This window comes from Grammomys surdaster, unplaced genomic scaffold, assembly GCF_004785775.1.
Source record: "Grammomys surdaster isolate TR1022 unplaced genomic scaffold, NIH_TR_1.0 139, whole genome shotgun sequence".
In the NCBI taxonomy this organism is placed as follows: Eukaryota; Metazoa; Chordata; class Mammalia; order Rodentia; family Muridae; genus Grammomys; species Grammomys surdaster.
The window spans coordinates 17,413,557-17,432,544 of record NW_021604597.1 but is presented as its reverse complement, the minus strand read 5'-3'; the positions used below and the strand labels follow the sequence as shown (position 1 = coordinate 17,432,544).

Here is an 18,988-nt window from a genome sequence, read left to right as displayed (position 1 = left end):
CATTTTGGGTTGAAGGTTTTATAAACTGGTTGATGTTCCCCTTTCTCCACTGGAAGTCCAACCTGGCTACAGGAGATGGCTAGTTGAGGCTCCACATCCCCCACTGCTAAGAGTCTAAGCTAGAATCACCCTCATAAACTCCCTAGAGCCTCCCCTATCCCAGGTCTTTGGCCCCCTCTCTCCATCTCTCCCTACACCTGATCCTCTGTCACCATTCCTTCTCCATCCAGTTCTCTTCCTCTGTCCACCTCTGATGATGACTATTTTGTTTCGGAGTGAGATTCATCAACCCTCTCTTGGGTCCCCCTTATTACTTAGTTTCTTTGGGTCTGTGGATTGTAGCATGGCTATCCTGTACATTATGGCTAATATCCACTTATTAGTGAGTACATACCACATGTGTCTTTCTGGGTCTGGGTTACCTCCCTGGAGGATATTTTCTAATTCCATCCATTTGCCTTCAAATTTCCCGATGTCCTTGTTTTCAATAGCTGAATAGTATTTCTTTATGGTAGTAATTATCTAAAATTGCTCTTTTATTGGTATCAATTCTGTTGAAATAACTTGAGCTACATAAGGCCTGGAATTTATATTTCTTTTTCCACTGTTGTTCCTAGATCAGTACCTGAAATACAGTGTTCAGGAAGGATGGGTTAGTTGCAGTGAAAGAACTGCATGAGCCACTGAATCTGTCCCAGGTTGCCTGGTACTGGTTGATAAGAGTTCTTAATATCAAGCATCTCATTGCATTTCCTGTTTCAGACTGCTGCTCTGCGAGCTGTGGGCAACATTGTCACTGGAACTGATGAGCAGACACAAGTAGTTTTAAACTGTGATGCTCTCTCACACTTCCCAGCACTCCTCACTCATCCCAAAGAGAAAATTAATAAAGTGAGTATTTTAAGAATATTAATAAAATGGTACTTTTTGTTTGTGGAATTAGGTTCTAAGAAATATCTTTAAAAAGCGTTCACTTTGTAGTATAAGATGTTATAGGCCTCAAGAGAAAATATGTTATTCTTTATAATATAGTTATGAGGTTCTGGCTTCAAACCTAGAGCCGTTGGTATACTAAGCACATGTTCTACCACTGAACTACACCATCACCAATAAACTGTATTTTTGGCTCTCTTGGAAATGATGAAATAGAGATATTTGGGTGTTGAATGTTGCTGTGAGTGGAAATTTTTAATACCTGTAATAATTCTCTTAGTTTAATGTTTCATTGATACTTATTCGTGTGGCTGTGTGCATGCATGTGTGTGTGTGTGTGGTGGCTATGAAGGGGGCACTGAATGGTGATGCTGATATTGGAGTGCATCTGAGGCTGTTGTAGAAATAACATGGGTTGTTGATAACAACATTGCCGATGATTATAACCCAAAAACAGCTCACCTAAGTAGCCCAGCACCCTAAACTCTCTAACAGGATCATTAAACATCCTGTGATCTGATCCAAAAGAGTCTAGTGTATGCTACTTTTCACTATACTAATTTGTATATTGGTGAATTTAAATTTGGTAAATTCTAATAATGTTCTCCATAGGATGTAAAATATTTGTTGTTGTTGTTTATTACTAATACAGGTTTTAGTAATGCATTTATTGTCATTCAAACTTGTGACCACTATCATTCTAGCAGTAGTATAGCATCTTCCTGGTGTTAAGGGCAGTATTCAAAGATCCATTAAAGTAGACCAATCAAGCAAGCCAACAACTGGTGCCACATTTAGCGCTTGAGAGAACTAGTACAATGACTATTATAAATAAGGACAATAAAAGAATCCACTTGCAGTTTTGATGTCTTCATTATCATGGCTAATTAATATTTATCTACTAGGATAGAATTGTTAAGGTAGAGAGAGTAGAATAAAGCACATTATTTGAGAAAAAGATGCTAAATTTAATGTTCAATAGTTGTAGGATTTATAGTTTATAGCGTCTTCCTTGGTATTTGGTCAGCCAAGCTTATTGAGTCATCCTGCTTCCAAACAGCATTGCCTGTAAAATTCTTTAGATGGGGTGCCTTATTGTATCTTGAATTAGAAACCAGTAGTGGTTTGTCCAAAGAAAATAGGGAAAGATATTATGTAATGTGTAAATTGTATATTTTATACAGAAAATTAACTATGGAGGACTAGGTATGATAGCACATATCTTTAATTTCAGCACTTGGGAGACAGCAGCAGGTAGATTTCTAGGAGTCTTAGGTCAGCCAGGGTTACAGTTTTAATCAGATAAAGATTTAAAAAAAAATACAGCAAGAGTGTAGTAGATTTAAACTTTCTAAGGTTTTTATTACAGAACTCATTTAATAATAAAATAATTGTGACACTAGCTATTGAATACTTTTTCATAGTTTAGATATGCATTTTATTTTTTAATGAAAAATATTGAAAGCATCTTGTTCCACAGGAAGCAGTGTGGTTCCTCTCCAACATCACCGCAGGAAATCAACAGCAGGTTCAGGCAGTAATTGATGCCAATCTTGTACCAATGATAATACACCTTTTGGATAAGGTAAGAAAATATGTATCGGAGCATTATGTGGTAAATAGTTTTCTGTTTAACAAGACACTATACAGTGGCATGAAAACTGCAGTCAACTGTGACTGGTACTAAGGTTTTTGAACCCAACAATAGCATATGGTACAAATGTTTCTATCTGAAAACTGTCCCTTCCCTGTCATTACTCTAACAAGATAGCCATTGCTTTAGAGTTAAAACAAGTAGTATCGTTACCAATAATAAATGCTGTCATATTGTTCTAAGCATTGTGTAAATCTTACCCCTTCTTATATGACAAGCTGAACCAGCAAGATAGCGCAGTAGGTAAAGGTAACTGCCAGTGAGCCTAAGGACCTGAGTTTTATCCCTGGGACTCAGATGGCACAAGGGAAGAGCCTCTTCTTCACAGAGTAGTGTCCAAGTCAGGGGTTATTCCCATTTGTCAGATGAAACTATTATATGAATATCACTTACCCAGAATCCAGTGACCAGAGAGCATGCTCCTATATGTCATATTATTCCTTACACTCATTAAGATTTGGAAAAAAGGGGCTGGAGAGATGGCTCAGTGGTTAAGAGCACTGACTGCACTTCCAGAGGTCCTGAGTTCAAATCCCAGCAACCACATGGTGGCTCACAACCATCTGTAATGAGATCTGATGCCCTCTTCTGGTGTGTCTGAAGACAGCTACAGTGTATTCATATATAATAAATAAATAAATCTTAAAAAAAAAAAAAAAGATTTGGAAAAAAGGACTATTTTGTTTTCAGATAGTCATTGGTTATTGCTTGGGAGTAGCAAAATGTTGACTTTCTAATTCTCACATTTTTTGTGTATTGCCTACAATTCTTGGGCTTTTCTTTTTTTTTTAATCTTTTTAAATTAAAATATACTTACTTCACATCCCCTCTTTTCTCCTCCTACCCTTTATGTCCTCTCCCGTTCCTCCCATGGCCCCCTTTGCTGTCACACCGATGACCTCTTGCTTTGATTGTTACATGTATAAATGCATAAATAGTTAAGTACAGATGGTGAGTCCGTTTTAGTTGCTTGAGTATACAATTCAGGAGTGGCCATTTGTATTTGATAACTAATTATTAGGAAGGTTATCTCTAGTATAGAGTAATATTCTGTAGTTCTTTGTCTAGTGATGGGACACCATGAGATATCAACCTTTTGTCATTAATATAGCTTGATTTGTTATAATTTAGAATTGTATTCAGGCTGCCATGGTGATCAGCTATCACAGGTATATCTTCTCTGTTATTTCTAGAAGGCACAGTCTCACAACAGACTTTGTGGTCCTCTGGCTCTTACACTCTTAGAATCTTTCTCACCCCTCTGTGTTGGAGCTAGACACTCCATGATCTCTGTGTTAAGGCCGTTTGTTGTTTTCTGTTATGCTCACCATATGCTGTGAAGAGAAGCTTCTTTGATGAGGTGTAAGAGCTACATTTATCTGTAGACATAAGAGTAGAATGTAATTAGGATTATACTGGTCTAGTAAAGTGGCAGTAGTAGGAATTCTTCTGAGATCCATCACCTCACCGTGAGTCCTGGGTAGCTGACTAGGTTTCTGGTACCAAACATATGATTTCCCTCATGTTAGCAGGCCTTAAATTTAGATAGCTAGCTATTGGTTACTGCTAACATATGAGTACCATTTATTACACATTTAGGGATATCTAACCATGCTGATCACATGGCTGGATATCACATGGCTGGATAGGACTGTTGATCACTTCCCTTCCTTTGGCAGCTTTCATGCTTTCTAATAGTAATAGCTGAACCACAGGAAGGATGCTTTTAGGTTAGATCTAGCTTGAATCTTCCTGGTCTTCTCTCCAGATGTGTGAAGTTGATCAGAAATAGAGACTTACCTTCAACTACTGAGAGACAAGGACAAAAGAAATAGCCTGTATTGTTTGAGTAGTCTCTTGAACCCCTCTGACCAATAACTCAGATGAAGATTTCATGCAAGGTTTTGGGGTTTTTGCTACATAGTCTATCAGCCCAAGTGTTATAACTTCAATTAGGCTATATGTGTATGTGTATATCTAGGTTTATCTAAAGTGATATATGCTACATATTAGTGTTATATTTTTATCTAAAATTTCTAAATATCTAATTTAGATTATAATATATATATTTAAAAGTACATACTACATATATGTATAGTAATATATACTTTTATACATATATAATGTGTGCATTTAAAGAATATACTTTAAAGAATAGCTTCTGAGTCATGGTAACATCATCCCAGCACCTTAAAGGCAGACACAGTACACTGTGGACTTAAAGGCTAGCCTGGACTAGCTATGGAAACCGTTTTTCCCTCAAGTTAGCATAACTGGATAAATAGGAAAATGTTCCTGCATAATTCCCTTTCACCTCTCTAAGGATTGTACCCATTTACACCATTATCTGCCTCAAAGAACATCAATCTAATATCACACCTCATTTCCATTTTAATTTAGTTTCTTTTATTTATAAATGTGTTTTCTTAATAAAATGTGCTAGGCTTCTAGTCTTTAATTGCTTAGGTTATTTCATTTTGCAGATTTTCTGTATTATGTAATGTTAAGAATGTTAACTGAGTCTAATTTTTGTGTATTACTGTGCTGTAGGCATATGTAGAAAGATGTGCATTATTACCATGTTTTAAATTAGCTTGCTGGTAAAATCTTGAAGGTAAGATTACAAAATTCTATATGTTCCATTTTAAATATTTTCAATTTGTATTTTTTTAATGAAATTGCATTGACTTTTATTTATTCTGATATTGAACAGTAATATTAAGTCACACACATACATATACCCAGGGGAATTCACAGAAAGTAATTTTTATTTCTTCAGAATAGATTGGTTGTTTTTCAAGACTTACCAGTAAATAAAAGTTGTACATGTATATAACATATCTCTAGAGAAAGTTGGAAATAACTAAAAAAATCATTTTAGAAAATATAGTTTCAGATTTACCCTGTGTTCTTGTTTTGTTTTAAGGGAGATTTTGGCACTCAGAAAGAAGCTGCATGGGCCATCAGTAACTTAACAATCAGTGGGAGGAAAGACCAAGTAAGTTGACATAACAGTACAGGTAATTCATTATGCCTTGATATTTAAGTGAGTCAGTATTTCAAATAATAGAATACTATATTTTGTAGATTGGTTTTGGTTTTAGGTTATATTTGCTCTGTGTGTGTGTGTGTGTGTGTTTGTACAAGCAATGCACTGAAACGCATGCTGAAGATTGAACCAAGGCCTGTACTCTACATCTTAGCTATGCCTCCAAACTCTGTTGTGTGATTTTTTTTTCTTTAATATATACATAAAACTATCTCCTTAACTTCCTTTACTCATATTTCCTAGGAGACACGTTTTTCTAGCAGTTACAGTGCTGGACATTGAACCTAGAGCTTTATGTGTGCCAGGCATTGTACTGCCCACTAACTCAAACTCCTAGACTTCATGCAAGACTTTTCTAATCTAGAGTAAGATCAAGTGAGGGCTTTTTAAAAATAGTTTTGAGAAATAACAGACTTTTAAAATTAATATCGCAGAAAGAAACTATATTAGAGAGTTTCCTAACAAATGAACAGCTACAAATAAATTTCCTAGCACCAAAACAATGGAGACAGTAAACTCAGGTCACAGAGCTGGGACTGGGAAGCAGGGTAACGAATGCAAGGGACAAATGTAAGGAGACATTCAAAGGGTAATGTAAATTATGTACACATCGGAAGCAACACTGGAACTAAAGGTCTCAGATCTTGTTCATAGAACAGATAAGGAAAAAAAAAAGCTCTATTTAAATGCAAACACAGAGGCTGGGGAGATAGTTCTGTGGGTAAGAACACTTCTACACAAGCATAAGGACCTGATTTTAGACCCCCAGTTCCCATATACTAGGCCAAATATACCAGTCTGTTACTCCAACTGGGCATGGGGTGTGGGGGGCGAGGACACTGGGACAGGACAGTATATTTCAGCTCCAGATTTAATGAGAACCCTGTTCCAAAGGAATAAAGTGTACAGTGACAAATTAGTGCACCTGATGTTTTCCTCTGTTGCATTGCAAAATAGCCTCTCATCTTTCTTGAGAATGTTAAAACACCACAAAGCCAGTAGTTAGTGTTACTTGAACAATCATAGTATTTAAAAAATGTCAGTCATCTTCTTGGTTGATTTAATAATTTCTTAAAGGGAAAAAGATCTTGGGTGTAAGAATAAAAAGAATATTTTTTAATGTAGTCTAACATGGGAGAGAGATGAGTCCATGTTTTCATATTCAGACTTATATTTTAATAAAAAAAGTTGACAGTTGACCTCTATTTTACCATTTTATGGTATCCTTATTTTTCAGGTGGCCTATCTTATCCAACAAAATGTTATTCCACCTTTTTGCAATTTGCTGACTGTAAAAGATGCACAGGTTGTGCAGGTAGTACTTGATGGACTAAGTAATATATTGAAAATGGCTGAAGATCAAGCAGAAACCATAGCCAATCTCATAGAAGAATGTGGTGGTAAGTTAACTATGAGATGATATATGCATTTTAATGCTCTTTTTGTAACTACCTTTATTTTCTGATTAATATAGCATTTCCATATATTTTTGTCTTAGATAACCAGATAAAAATAAAATATACTATATTCATCTATACAGCCCTGTTTAGCCTTCTGTGTATTTTTAAGTAACTGAATTGTTGCCATATAATAAAAGCACCATGCTAAAGTAGTAGGAAGACAGTGGTAAACAAAACAGCCCCTCAAGGCATGTAGTTTAGACTTAAGGAGAAATATGGACTGATTTAATGTGCTAATTACCCTAATAGAAATGTACCACAAAATGGGATACCTAATCCATCCTGGAAGAAGCAGGAGGTGACGCCTGAGCTGGACTGTGAGAGATGAATAAGGCTTAATAAAGTAAAAAGGGATGAAAGGTGTTCCAGGCAGAGATAACAACATGAGCAAAGTCTGAGGTGAGAATTAGCATTCAGCAAATTATAAATAATTCAATATTGCTGAATCACAGACTATGGGATGGCAGCTGCCTTGAGTTGAAGCTTGACAAGCAGCAGTGTTGAGAAGTTGGGGAATCCAGAACTTTATTGACCAGCACATGCTTTATTTATTCCATAGGACAGTAGTTAGCAAATCTGATTTTGGTCCAGAGCCTCCTAGAATGGGAACAACACAATGCTTTTTAATTCTTAAAGTTAACATCTAGGCCAAAAAATTACGTCAGTTGTGGATGTGGAACAAAATGTAAATGTTCACCTGAATAAGCCTAAACTGACTGACCGAAGTTGGAACGTGAGTGAAAGAGTAAGAGAACTTAAGTAGAAGCCTAGGCCTGGAAAACTGTTGAATAAGAAATAGGTATTAGGACACTGGCATTCAGCTCTGTAAACACAGTAGAATGCTTATTAAAGGATGTCTGAAACCCTGGAATGTCTCTCCCTACCCCTGAAAAAATGAAGAAAAAAATAGAAACAGATTATTAGTACTATCTTACTAATGCAATAAGAAGAATGTTAAAATTACTAACGTGACAAATAGAACAAAAATAGTATAATCATCAAAGTAGAAAGAGGACATAGGGAATAGGTTGGAAAATTAATAAGAAAAATTGATAATTATTTTGATGAGTAAAATAATTTTATATATTAAAATAGAAAAGGTTTACTTGCTTCACTGGTGGTAAGGAGTCTATGTTTTATAAATTTCTGTTCTACCATGTCAAACAATGACAGGCCATTGGTACATTTTATCTAAGTGGGTATGTTAGGGTAGATGTCTGACCCATGGGGCTTTTGGAGATGGGAGACAGAAAAGCCAGTCAGCAGAGTACACAGTGAGCAGGCTACGATAAGTGAGGGCAGTGATGCTGTAGACAGCAGGAAAACAATAGGATTCCAGAAATGATTATGTGAAGTGTTCGAGATTAGATTAAGGGAAAGGAAAGCAAGCTTTTGTTGATTTTTAAGAAAAAAAACTGCAGATGAAAAGTTTAAATGAGGAACGCAAGTAATAACTGTTCTTACGGAATTATTCAGGCATTTTAATTTTGTTTTTATTAAACTGAACAGTAGGAAAGATAACATTTTAAGTAGTATGTAAAGTCCTATGTAGTAACTAAAGTTTTTAATAAAAGAAACACCAAAAGAGAGTGAGTAGTGACAGGCTACCAAGATAACTTTCTCTATCCAAAGAGTAAGCAGAGGAAGAAAACTTCATGAGGAAAAGTAACTTCTCTTCATTTCAGTAGTCTTTAAATTATCACTCTGTAAAGCATATTAGTAAGCTTAGTGTATATGTGCTGTTTTGTTTTGTTTTGTTTTGTTTTGTTTTGTTTTGTTTTGTTTTGTTTGTTTTTTGAGACAAGGTTTCTCTGTGTAGCCCTGGCTGTCCTGGAACTCACTCTGTAGACCAGGCTGGCCTCGAACTCAGAAATCCGTCTGCCTCTGCCTCCCAAGTGCTGGGATTAAAGGTGTGTGCCACCACCGCCTGGTGTATATGTGCTTTTTAATGCCCTGCCTATGACTTGATAGACATCCTAAGGTTCAGTCCTTCCCCTGAAATACTATGGGTGGCTTGATTGTTTTCAATGAGCGTCACAGAATCATTGTATTTATTGGCAGCATCAGTTTCTTTTTCATAGATATTAAAAGGCTGGGCAGATGCTAGAAAGAGTATGTGCTCATCTATTTTTTAATAATTAAAAGTAATTTTATACTTTTTGTGACCATTGGTCTGTAATTTACTTAATAGATGTCACATTGTTAATTGGCACATTTACATGGTGTTGCTCAGATGGTCAGTCTCTTTAAAGTAAATGTCCTTTATCTTTGTGCATAAAATCTTAGTTTAAGACTCATCAGTGGAATAGACCACTAAAGACTATAACCCAGAAATTTTACAGTACAAAGATTGCATTATGTGTTTCGAAGTTATTGTAATTTCTAGCAGCACATTAATTACCATTGTTCACTTTATAAAATTTCTTACAGGACTGGAGAAAATTGAACAACTTCAGAATCATGAAAATGAGGACATCTACAAATTGGCCTATGAGATCATTGACCAGTTCTTCTCTTCAGATGATGTACTTAATATGTTTATAGTTTTCTTAGTTTTATATGCTAAGCAAATCTGAGTAAAAGAATATAGTAAACTAGGATGTATATGTAAAATTTTTTGCAATAGAATTCTAATAGATATGTTACAATAATATTATTTTCTTTAAAAACAAATTTCAGTATTTTTAAATCCTGCTAGGATATTAACTCAGGAACAAAACAATAAGAATTCTTGTTGCACTGATTTCTTTCTAGTTCTCATGCTTTTAAATTGGTAATAACATGTCTATAAACAAAACAGAAAATGGTGGTACCAAGCATAATGGCACTCAACTATAATTCCACCACTTCAGAGCTAATGCAGAAGAAAGACTAAAGTGAATTGAAGGTAGTTCTTGGCTGTGTAGTGATTTCAAGGCCAGCCTGGACTGTAAAACTGTCTTTAAAAAGAAATCAAAAGGCAAGCAAACAAAACTAGTAGTACTAGTATCCTACAATAAGCCCTTAATCCATATGTTCAAATGTAATTTTTATTGGTGGTTAAAAGCAAATAAGATGAAGAAACAAGGTGAGCACAGTAAATCCTGAAAATGAAAGGTACTATACAATATGATACAGAGTGTTACAAAGTTACGTTTATTCATAGTGCCACCAGATTACAATTGTAAGTAAAGGATTGTTTATTTGGTTGGGTTTTGTTAGGAAATGTTTTGCTGTCTATGCCTGGCTGTCCTTTGAACTTTGAGTAGTCTTCCTACCTAGCCTTCCAAGTGTCCTCGCTCATTCTGGGTATAAGGCACATACCACTACACCCTATATGAATTATGTTTCCAAGATACAAGTTTCAGGGCTGGAGAAATGGATTGAAGGGAGGAGGTTAAGAGGCCTGGCTCCTCTTCCAGAGAACCCAGGTTCAGTTCCCAATTCCCACTTAGTGGCTCACAACCATCTGTAGCTCCAGGGAATCCAAGGCCGCCTTCTTGCCTTCATGAGTACCAGCTACCCCTGTGGTTCACAGACATACATGCAGGCAAAATACCCATGTACATAACCAAAATTTTTAAGAAGAACTCTAGTTTCATAACACATTTCCACATTACCAAAAAGAAAAGAGTAAAGTATTAGAAAAAGAAAATCATAGGACATTAGGATTGCCCTCCTCACTAGAACTAACAAGGAGGTTCATAGAGTCAAGGCTGACAGTCTGAATTCAATACCCAGAACCATCCTATGTGAGAACACCCCAACTCTCCCAAGTTGTCGTCTGACCTCCACATGTGTACCACATGGCATATGCCCCCCACATGATGGGTAGATGATGGATGGATGGATGGATGGATGGATGGATGGATGGATGGATGCAAGCTGATATAGAAAACCAGCCTGGAGAGTTCACTTGGCAATTAAGGGAGGGCACTTATTGCTCTTGTGATGGACCCACTGGTTTCTAACACCCAGATGATAAATCTAAACAAATAGAAAAAGAAATGTCCATACTAAATCTTATTTAAATGTGCAGTTAAATACATCATAAATAAGATCCAGACAAAACATACTCTTAAGATAGTCTTAATCGTGTCTCCTTTTGTTTGTTTTTGTTTTTCAAGACTGGGTTTCTTTGTGTAACCACTCTTGCTTGTAGACCAGGCTGGCCTTGAATTCACAGAGATCCACTTGCCTCTGCCTCCCAAGCGCTAGAATTAAAGGCATGTGCCACCAACACCCAAGTATTCAGTTTGGAAGTCCTAAGTTATAATTAGAAATAACAGTTATACAGTTCTAAAAGTATAAATATAGAGCATTTACTTCCTGCTAATATGTGTTTGTTTGTTTGAAGATTTGGTTTGTGCTTTTTGAGACAGGCTCTTTTATTGTGTGGATGACCTAGAACTCACCATGTAGATGAAACTCAGCAGAAAGTGGATGATAGTCCTTCCGCTTTCCCTTCCCAAGTGCCAAGGTCAATGCATGTGCCACCATGCCTCCCAAGTATAAGAATATACGTTCTTATACTTTCCTAAATATAAGAAGAATTACAGTGAGTACCAGTATTTACCCTCTCCACTTAAAATCTGGGGCCGTTTCCAATTTTCTATTTCAATAAGATTTCCATCATATATATTCGTTTCTTTACATCCTCAAGGGAAGGAGTTTTACAAGGTGTTTTAGCTTTCTAAAGGATGGTAGTACATTTTTGGCAGACAGTTATCACTTAGATATGGTCTATCTTTTTAGAGGATAATGGAAATGTTACTGTGATTCAGTTTTTATATATTTTAAAGCTAATCATTTTATTGTTTTTTTTTCCTCTTTTCCTTCAGATTGATGAAGATCCTAGCCTTGTTCCAGAGTCAGTTCAAGGTGGAACATTTGGTTTCAATTCATCTACCAATGTACCAACAGAAGGGTTCCAGTTTTAGGAAGATGTTGTGGAAGTTAGGTACAATGCAGCACCGAGAAACATATATATATATACACATATATATAAAAGGTTTGATCCATCAAGCTTGGCTCATGGGATCTGCTGCTGCATTAAATCGGGAGAGAAAATGTGAAGATTTCATTTGGAGTCACAGAAAATGCCCAAATGAGGTCAAGGTGGCGAGTGGGTGCGAGTGAGAATGAGTGGCAATGTAAGGAAAACGAATGCTTATTTAGGTTGAGAGGAAAGGGCTACAGGTCATAGGTCTTCAGTGCCTGAGACGGAGCATTGACTTACTCTATCAATTGAGAAGTGAAATGCCATCATCATCAAGCCTTGTAAGCATAAAGGCGATGCCCATATAAGTCAAGGAAAATGAGCCCAGGCCTCGCTGTGAAGCAGTGTGTGAATGGACAGTGTTGAATGAATGTCTGGCTCCGTGGTAGAGAGCCAGGTTCATCTTTCAAATCTAGGGCTCTTCACACATGAAGCAGACTCCTAGTCCTGGAGTGACTGTGTAACAAGAGTATGGTTGTGGTGCTGTATGTGGACGCATGCAAGCTTGATTTGCCTTCAGGGGGCTGATAACAAACCTAGTAGATCATCAAAGTGAGATCACAAGTGTTAACGTACACTGGACAGGAAAACAAAGACCGGTTTAGCAGCAGACATTGGTTTACTCTGCAGCCTGTGTTTTCTATTCTCCCTCTACCTTATGCCCCACCCTACCCCACCCCTTTTTTTATTTAGTTTTTATTTACTTTACCTAGTATGGCTTTTTTAGTTGCTTCTCAAGTCAGAAAACTTCAGGAAGGTTTCCCTGTGCATTTGCACCAGATGAGTGTTTGATGCTATGAAAAGCTTTCCATATCATCAAAACTAATTTGTGTAGATTTTTGCATGAAAAAAATCATAAATTTCCCTCACAATAGACTGTGTTGCAGTACACAAGTTGCCATAATAGTATAAAATGTGCTTTAAAAGCCATTCTTTTCATTTTCAGAGATAACATAAAGATATTTGCATGAAGTAAATCTACAGCATAGTTCATTTTTAGATTTTGTTGAGTCCTGTAAAGAAGAAAAGTTTCAGTTGTGATAGAATACCGTGCTGTGTTTAAATGTTAACTTGTTTTCAAACTTTGTTTTCTATGAAAATGATATGGAAACTTCTAAAATGGAATTTGGTGCATATGTACTGCTGAATAAAGACCGATGAAGAGGTTTGAGTAGATGTACAAATCAAGTAATGGTTTGAACACCTTTAATAATATGCCTAATCTGTTTAATTGTTTTAGAATCTTTTTATCTTAGATGTAGGCAGCCATGAACAATCTATTTTGAGCCACTTTAGGGAGAAAAACTTTGTATTTTTAAAACTTGCATAAAAATTATGCAAGTGGTTTTTATAAATTGGAATAATACCTCAGTTTTGAGGTTATGCACACTAAATTAAATATGTCATAAATTAATTTGTACAAAAAGAACTCTTTATAAGGTGGCTCATTGTAGGAAATCCTGTGCCTTCCCCTTTGAGCACAAGTGTTGCATGAACAACAGTTTGCTATAAAAAACATACCAGGTTAGCCACCATTAGCATCTATATCTACTTTGTGTTTAAAAATCAACTGGTAATTCTGAAACACTGTAGAATGGATAAAAATTATTTTGTGATCATAACTCTTTGTTGAACTAGAGTATTTTTGCAGCATTCCTTGTCATCAAAAACATGGTTAAACTTTAAAACTAGAAGCAGCAGAAAACTAGCTTGTAAAATTTATTCAAGTAGAGTACAGGCTAGGCTGTCTTGGGGAAATAAACATTAAAACTTAAAGCAATGTTTTACATGGGGCGCGTGTGTGGTGTGTGGATTTCTTTTTCTATTTAATGTTTTTCAGAGTATACCTCAATGGCTCCTATTAGCTTTTTGTCTGTCTTAAGCCTTTTTCCTAGAACCAACATAAGACATGTCATAAGCTCTGTAATTTCATTCTGGGTGTATTAGTATTTCAGTTCACAGAACTTGTTCAGTTGACACCATCTACAATTGCAGTGTCTCCCTGTTGACACTAACCAAGGCTTTGACCTTCCTTCACTTTGTCAAGTCAAGAGGATTAAGAGACAGCTTGAGTTATATTTTAAATATTGACATAGCCAACATGTGGCTCCAAATGAGAGAATACACACAAGGCCTTTTTTTTTTCCAGAAAGCTTAAATTCTAATTTTTTAGTAAAGAGTAATCAGTGTGCTTGTAATAGGCCAATTATACAGAATAGTTATCCATATATATAAAGACTCCTGGTAGGTAGCTGAGCATGTAATTCTAGCTCTCAGTAAGCTGAGGCAGGAGAATTACCAAGTTAAAATCCAGCCTGGGCTTTATTGTCATAAGACCCTGCTTCAGAAATTAATGTATAGGAGCAATATTCCTGTCTCTAAGGGCTACCTGAAGGTCTAAATATTTGTCTAGATAAGGTCTAAACTGATCTCTATAGGACATTGATTTTTTTTCTAGAATTCTAAGGTATGCTTTTGTATATCTGAAACTTGTCCCACATAAACAACTTTTTAAATATTCTCCAGTGATCTAGGAAATGGATTTAATTTTTACAGAAGTCATTATTATGTCTATAAGGGGAAGTAGAGCAGTGAGTCTAATAAGCTAAATGGTCTTAGTTTTCATGATATTAAACTGCCGTTTTTGACACCAAGCCCCTCTCAAGTACTAAAAAATGATACTATGTTAAGTATGAGTAGTGTATATTTATTTTATAATTTTGAAAGGCATCAATAATTGTGTGGAATGGTGAACCTGGTATTTTCCGTATTGCACTAGGCCAAACCTATAGCATTTCTGTAATGGAAGCTATCTGCATACCATTTAGATGCACCTGGAGAGTTTAGTTAGTTGACTGCACCTCATAAGATTGAAGGTACTTCTTGCATTTTTTTTCTCTAAGGTCTGAAATGACTGGGTTTGTTGTAATATCAATATAACTTATGGAACACTCTTCCAATTCTTTGTTGTTTCAGATTCAGCAAAAGCTAGAAATAAGTTTTTGTCTTTTAAGACTGTAACTAATTACCTCAAGCTTGTTGCCCTAAAACATGACACATGTCTGCTTCACAGTTTCTGTGGGTCAGAAATCTAGTTAAAGTTTGGTTAGATCCTCTCTCTACTCAGGGCTTTACAAGTCTGAATTTCATCTGAAGTGAGGGCTCTTGCTCTGTGCGCTTACGTGACACAATCCATTTCCTTGTAGCAGTAGAGCTCCTGGCTGCTTGCTTGCTTCTTTAGGACTACCAGGAGACTCTTTGATCTCAGGAGAAGCCTGTGCCCTCTTTTGAAGGACTGGCTTGCTAAGGTCAGGTCCCTCATCCCCCAGAGTAATTTCTCTTTTGATTAAACCTTAAACCTTCATTACACTTGGAAAATCCCTTCACATTTGATACATTCTGGTCCATGAAAGAGATATTGTCAGATTAACAGATCCTGCCCTCTAGCCGGAAGGTATTGTACAAGGTTTGTATACCAGGTCTTTTTGGGGGCTGTTGTACAATCTACATATCATTAAACTACAAAGTGTCACAATTGGGACAATTTAAAAGTGATTACCCCCGCACAGTATAAGCTAATTTTTATTAAGATACCTGTGAGAAACCATCAAAAATTATGGTTCAGCTTACCTCCAAAGTACAAAGTTTCCATGTAGTGTTGGAATTTCTAAGAGTTCCTAAAGTACACAATGAAATGATTTATTCTAACCCTCTTAAAGAGTTAATGAAAAGTGGATTTGTCCAAAGTCGCATATTATTAAGGACCAGGTTAATTCCTAGATGTTTACTTCCACTGTCAGGCAGTGTTTGGAGCAACTATTTAAATTTGTAAACCAATGCAAAATAAACACTTTTTAATGTTTAAATTTTATTTTTAAATTATTGCCAACTATATTAGAGGCCTAGATATTTGAGTGTCCTTACACTTTTTTAAATGAGGTTACTTTTATTACATATCATTCAATAATTTAATATAAAGAAATCCAGATGACTTTTCAATATTATCCAAATACTTCACAAGTAAATCTGGACTTAAAATTTAGCCTTCAAATGCTTTACTTGTAAACTTGTTAAATAACCACAGAACACATTATTAAAACCTGCTCTTTTTAGGGCTGGGGATACAGTTCAGTTGTATGACACTTGTCTAGCATGTGAGAAGCCTAGCACTGGAAATATGAGAGGAGGGGTATGTATACATGTATATGAATATTCATATATGTGGTTTTTTAAAATACATAGATGTTGCTGCATAGGTGTCCACATTAAATCACAGCGCACATTGATGGCCATGGTACAACCTTTTTTTTATAAAAATTGTACTCACTGTGTTGCTGAGACAGGCTTCTGTCTCGTCTCCTTTCTCTGCTCATACCATCTTCATGCCTCAGCCTTCCCATGTCACTGCATTTTCCTATGTAGTGCACATTAACTCTTAATAAAGGACGCTGTAAAGCCTAGCACTGTGATCAGAAGTAGTGATCTTCTGGACTTGTTTTATTATTTAAATACTGCATTAGTCATATATGAGAAAAATAGAATTAACATGCCGCCGCCAACCCTCAGAGACTTAACCTAGCAATTCTATTAACTTGAATAGTCCTAAAAATAGCAGGCCCTTTAAATAATAGAAGGTTTGCTCTGGATGTCTGTGTCAAGCTGTTCTTTTCTGACATTAATTTAGTAGCTTCTGCTTTGTGAGACCAGCTGAGTATACAGGAAAGTGCCTCCCACCAGGGCCACAGTAGCCCCTTGTGGTTTCTGACCCTGCCCTGTGCTTGCCTTTTCTCCACAAATTTCATCTCCTAGGTATCTCACAGGATATTACCTTCTCCAAGTTACTTAGTTTTTCTAAACTATCAGTTCTAGTTGTAATCATTGTAAAGATATTTAGGGCCTTGTAAGATGGCTCACCGGCTAAAGGTGGTTAACACTGAGCCTGATGCAAATTGGGTCCCTGGAACCACATGGTGGAAGGAGAGGCCTGACTCTTGAAAGTTGGCCTCTGACCTCCATGAGTGTGCCCCCATCCCTTACACACACACACAACACACTAAAAAATTATTAAGAAATGACCTTTTCTGTGTCTCTTAAAGCTTTATCCTATTTTCCCTAACTGTATTTGACTACTTCTCTGGATAGCTTTGTTCGGTTGGTTTTGACTTTCTCTTAATAATTGAATACTCCATACATGGCAAATTTTAAAGAGATTTGGACTGGGTCCAGGGTCAGGGCCTGCATCTAGTGATGGCTGCCTCTGGTGATCAAGAACATCATGTGACAAGAGGTGGAGTGCTAATATGTATATGTGTTCTTTTACCTGATGTCTTCCTATCCCACAAACCTTGCATCATAGGGCTCTAATGACGGTGGAAACTAGAGACCTCGTCTAACCTTATCATATTCCAGATGCTCCACCTGTAAATACTGTTGATAAAGTTGTCAGCCTTAATACTTCAAAATGGGTAAAGGCTTGGGAGACAAACAACAGCAGTAGCAAATGAACTCTGACTGTAGTTGCTAAGTTTACCCAAGGTTTCCTCCAATCTGTTGTCTATTCTAATTTGAAACAACTATTAGGAATATCTAATAATCTACATGGTGTTTATGGTAAGTTCAATCAGTGGTTATTTGCCTTCCAGATAATCCCTTCACTGTGCCTCCCCGTCCGCTAAGCCCTCCTCATTTTACTGTGTGTATGTTTGAGAGTGTGTGTGCTGAGCATGCTAAACACCACTGAGCTACATCCCCAGCCTGCCTTTTTATTGTTTAAGCATATGGTAATACTAACTCTCCAACTTAACTAAAGAGTGTCTTTTTCCAAAGAAACGTGGAAACTTTCCATAATTTGACTCATAATTGGTGGGATGTTCTAGATAACCTCTCCTACAGTATTAAGGGTTTTATCTCTGTTCAGCCCTGCATGAAACGTAGCTTTTGGGTATTCTGGATAGCTTCTACCTCTAGCCTTTTCCCCTTTGATTTGCCAGTGTGCTGCCTTTGTGAACAGGTGAAGTCTTCAACAAATCTAGTACCTCCCAGTATTGCAGGTTTAACTCCTGCAGTTCTGCCACATCTGTATTTTCATAGCTGGCTTACTGCTCTTTAACACAGTGGTGCCTCTGGCCGTCTTAACATATAACCTGAGGCATTATGTACATAATAGAGCTGGTGCAGAAAAAACTTTCATTCTCCTTTGAACCAGTGGAGGATCGTCATTTAAATAGTGGCTTTGTTCTGGTCCGAATCCACTGTGGCTAGAGGTGCTAAGAGTACTGCAAACTGTCTTAATCACTATCCCTATAGTCCTTGTGTACCCCCGGGAGCAGGAAGTAAGGGAGAACTTACCTCACTAGTATCCTGGTTTTTCTCAACTCCTCTCTTGTCCCTCAAATATTTTAAACCTATGACCTTCAGGAAGTCAGGAATATAGATAGCTAAGGCTATCTCCCATCCTTGCCATCCCATTAACTCTCATTTTGCAATATGTGTTTTATGTTGATGGTGATTTTTCAGTCTGTAGTGTCTGTTCACTCATTGCTTTCACACCTGCGTTTCTTGTCTTTCTCCTGCTAGATTGTAAGCTCCTTAAGGGCAAGGTCAGCATATCAGCAAAGCTCTGTAAACAATGAACGTGCCTGAATTCTGTGGGCACTCAATAAAAGTGTGTGATAATGATGCAACTTCTCACATGACTACTTAAAAGTCTTTTCAACTTGAGTTTTTAAAATTTCCCTCATTTCAAATCTAGGGACTTTCTGTAGAAAGGAGAGAACCATTACTCCTTCATAGATGAAAGCTTGTTCCTTTTCTCCATGTCCAGTCTGGATGACTGGTATCCACAGGATATGGAAATGGGTCCTCATGAGTTTTACAAATACCAGTTTATATACTATGAAGCAGAACCTGTGTCT

The 18,988-nt window shown here is 36.7% G+C and overlaps 1 protein-coding gene and 1 non-coding gene across 3 annotated transcripts in view; both read left to right on the top strand.

The window, feature by feature from the left end:
- The window catches only part of Kpna4 (karyopherin subunit alpha 4), a 56,275-nt gene extending 37,518 nt beyond the window's left edge, over window positions 1–18,757 (top strand). For both annotated transcript variants that reach the window (XM_028763465.1, XM_028763466.1), the window contains exons 12-17: window positions 763–891; window positions 2,414–2,518; window positions 5,514–5,585; window positions 6,874–7,036; window positions 9,527–9,621; window positions 11,917–18,757. In XM_028763465.1, coding sequence (XP_028619298.1) covers window positions 763–891; window positions 2,414–2,518; window positions 5,514–5,585; window positions 6,874–7,036; window positions 9,527–9,621; window positions 11,917–12,015 — 663 coding nt within the window. In that variant the 3' untranslated portion in view covers window positions 12,016–18,757. The remainder of the gene's footprint in view (window positions 1–762; window positions 892–2,413; window positions 2,519–5,513; window positions 5,586–6,873; window positions 7,037–9,526; window positions 9,622–11,916) is intronic.
- LOC114618056 lies at window positions 1,133–1,458 on the top strand. Its single transcript, XR_003710916.1, has one exon.
- Window positions 18,758–18,988: the final 231 nt, after the last annotated feature.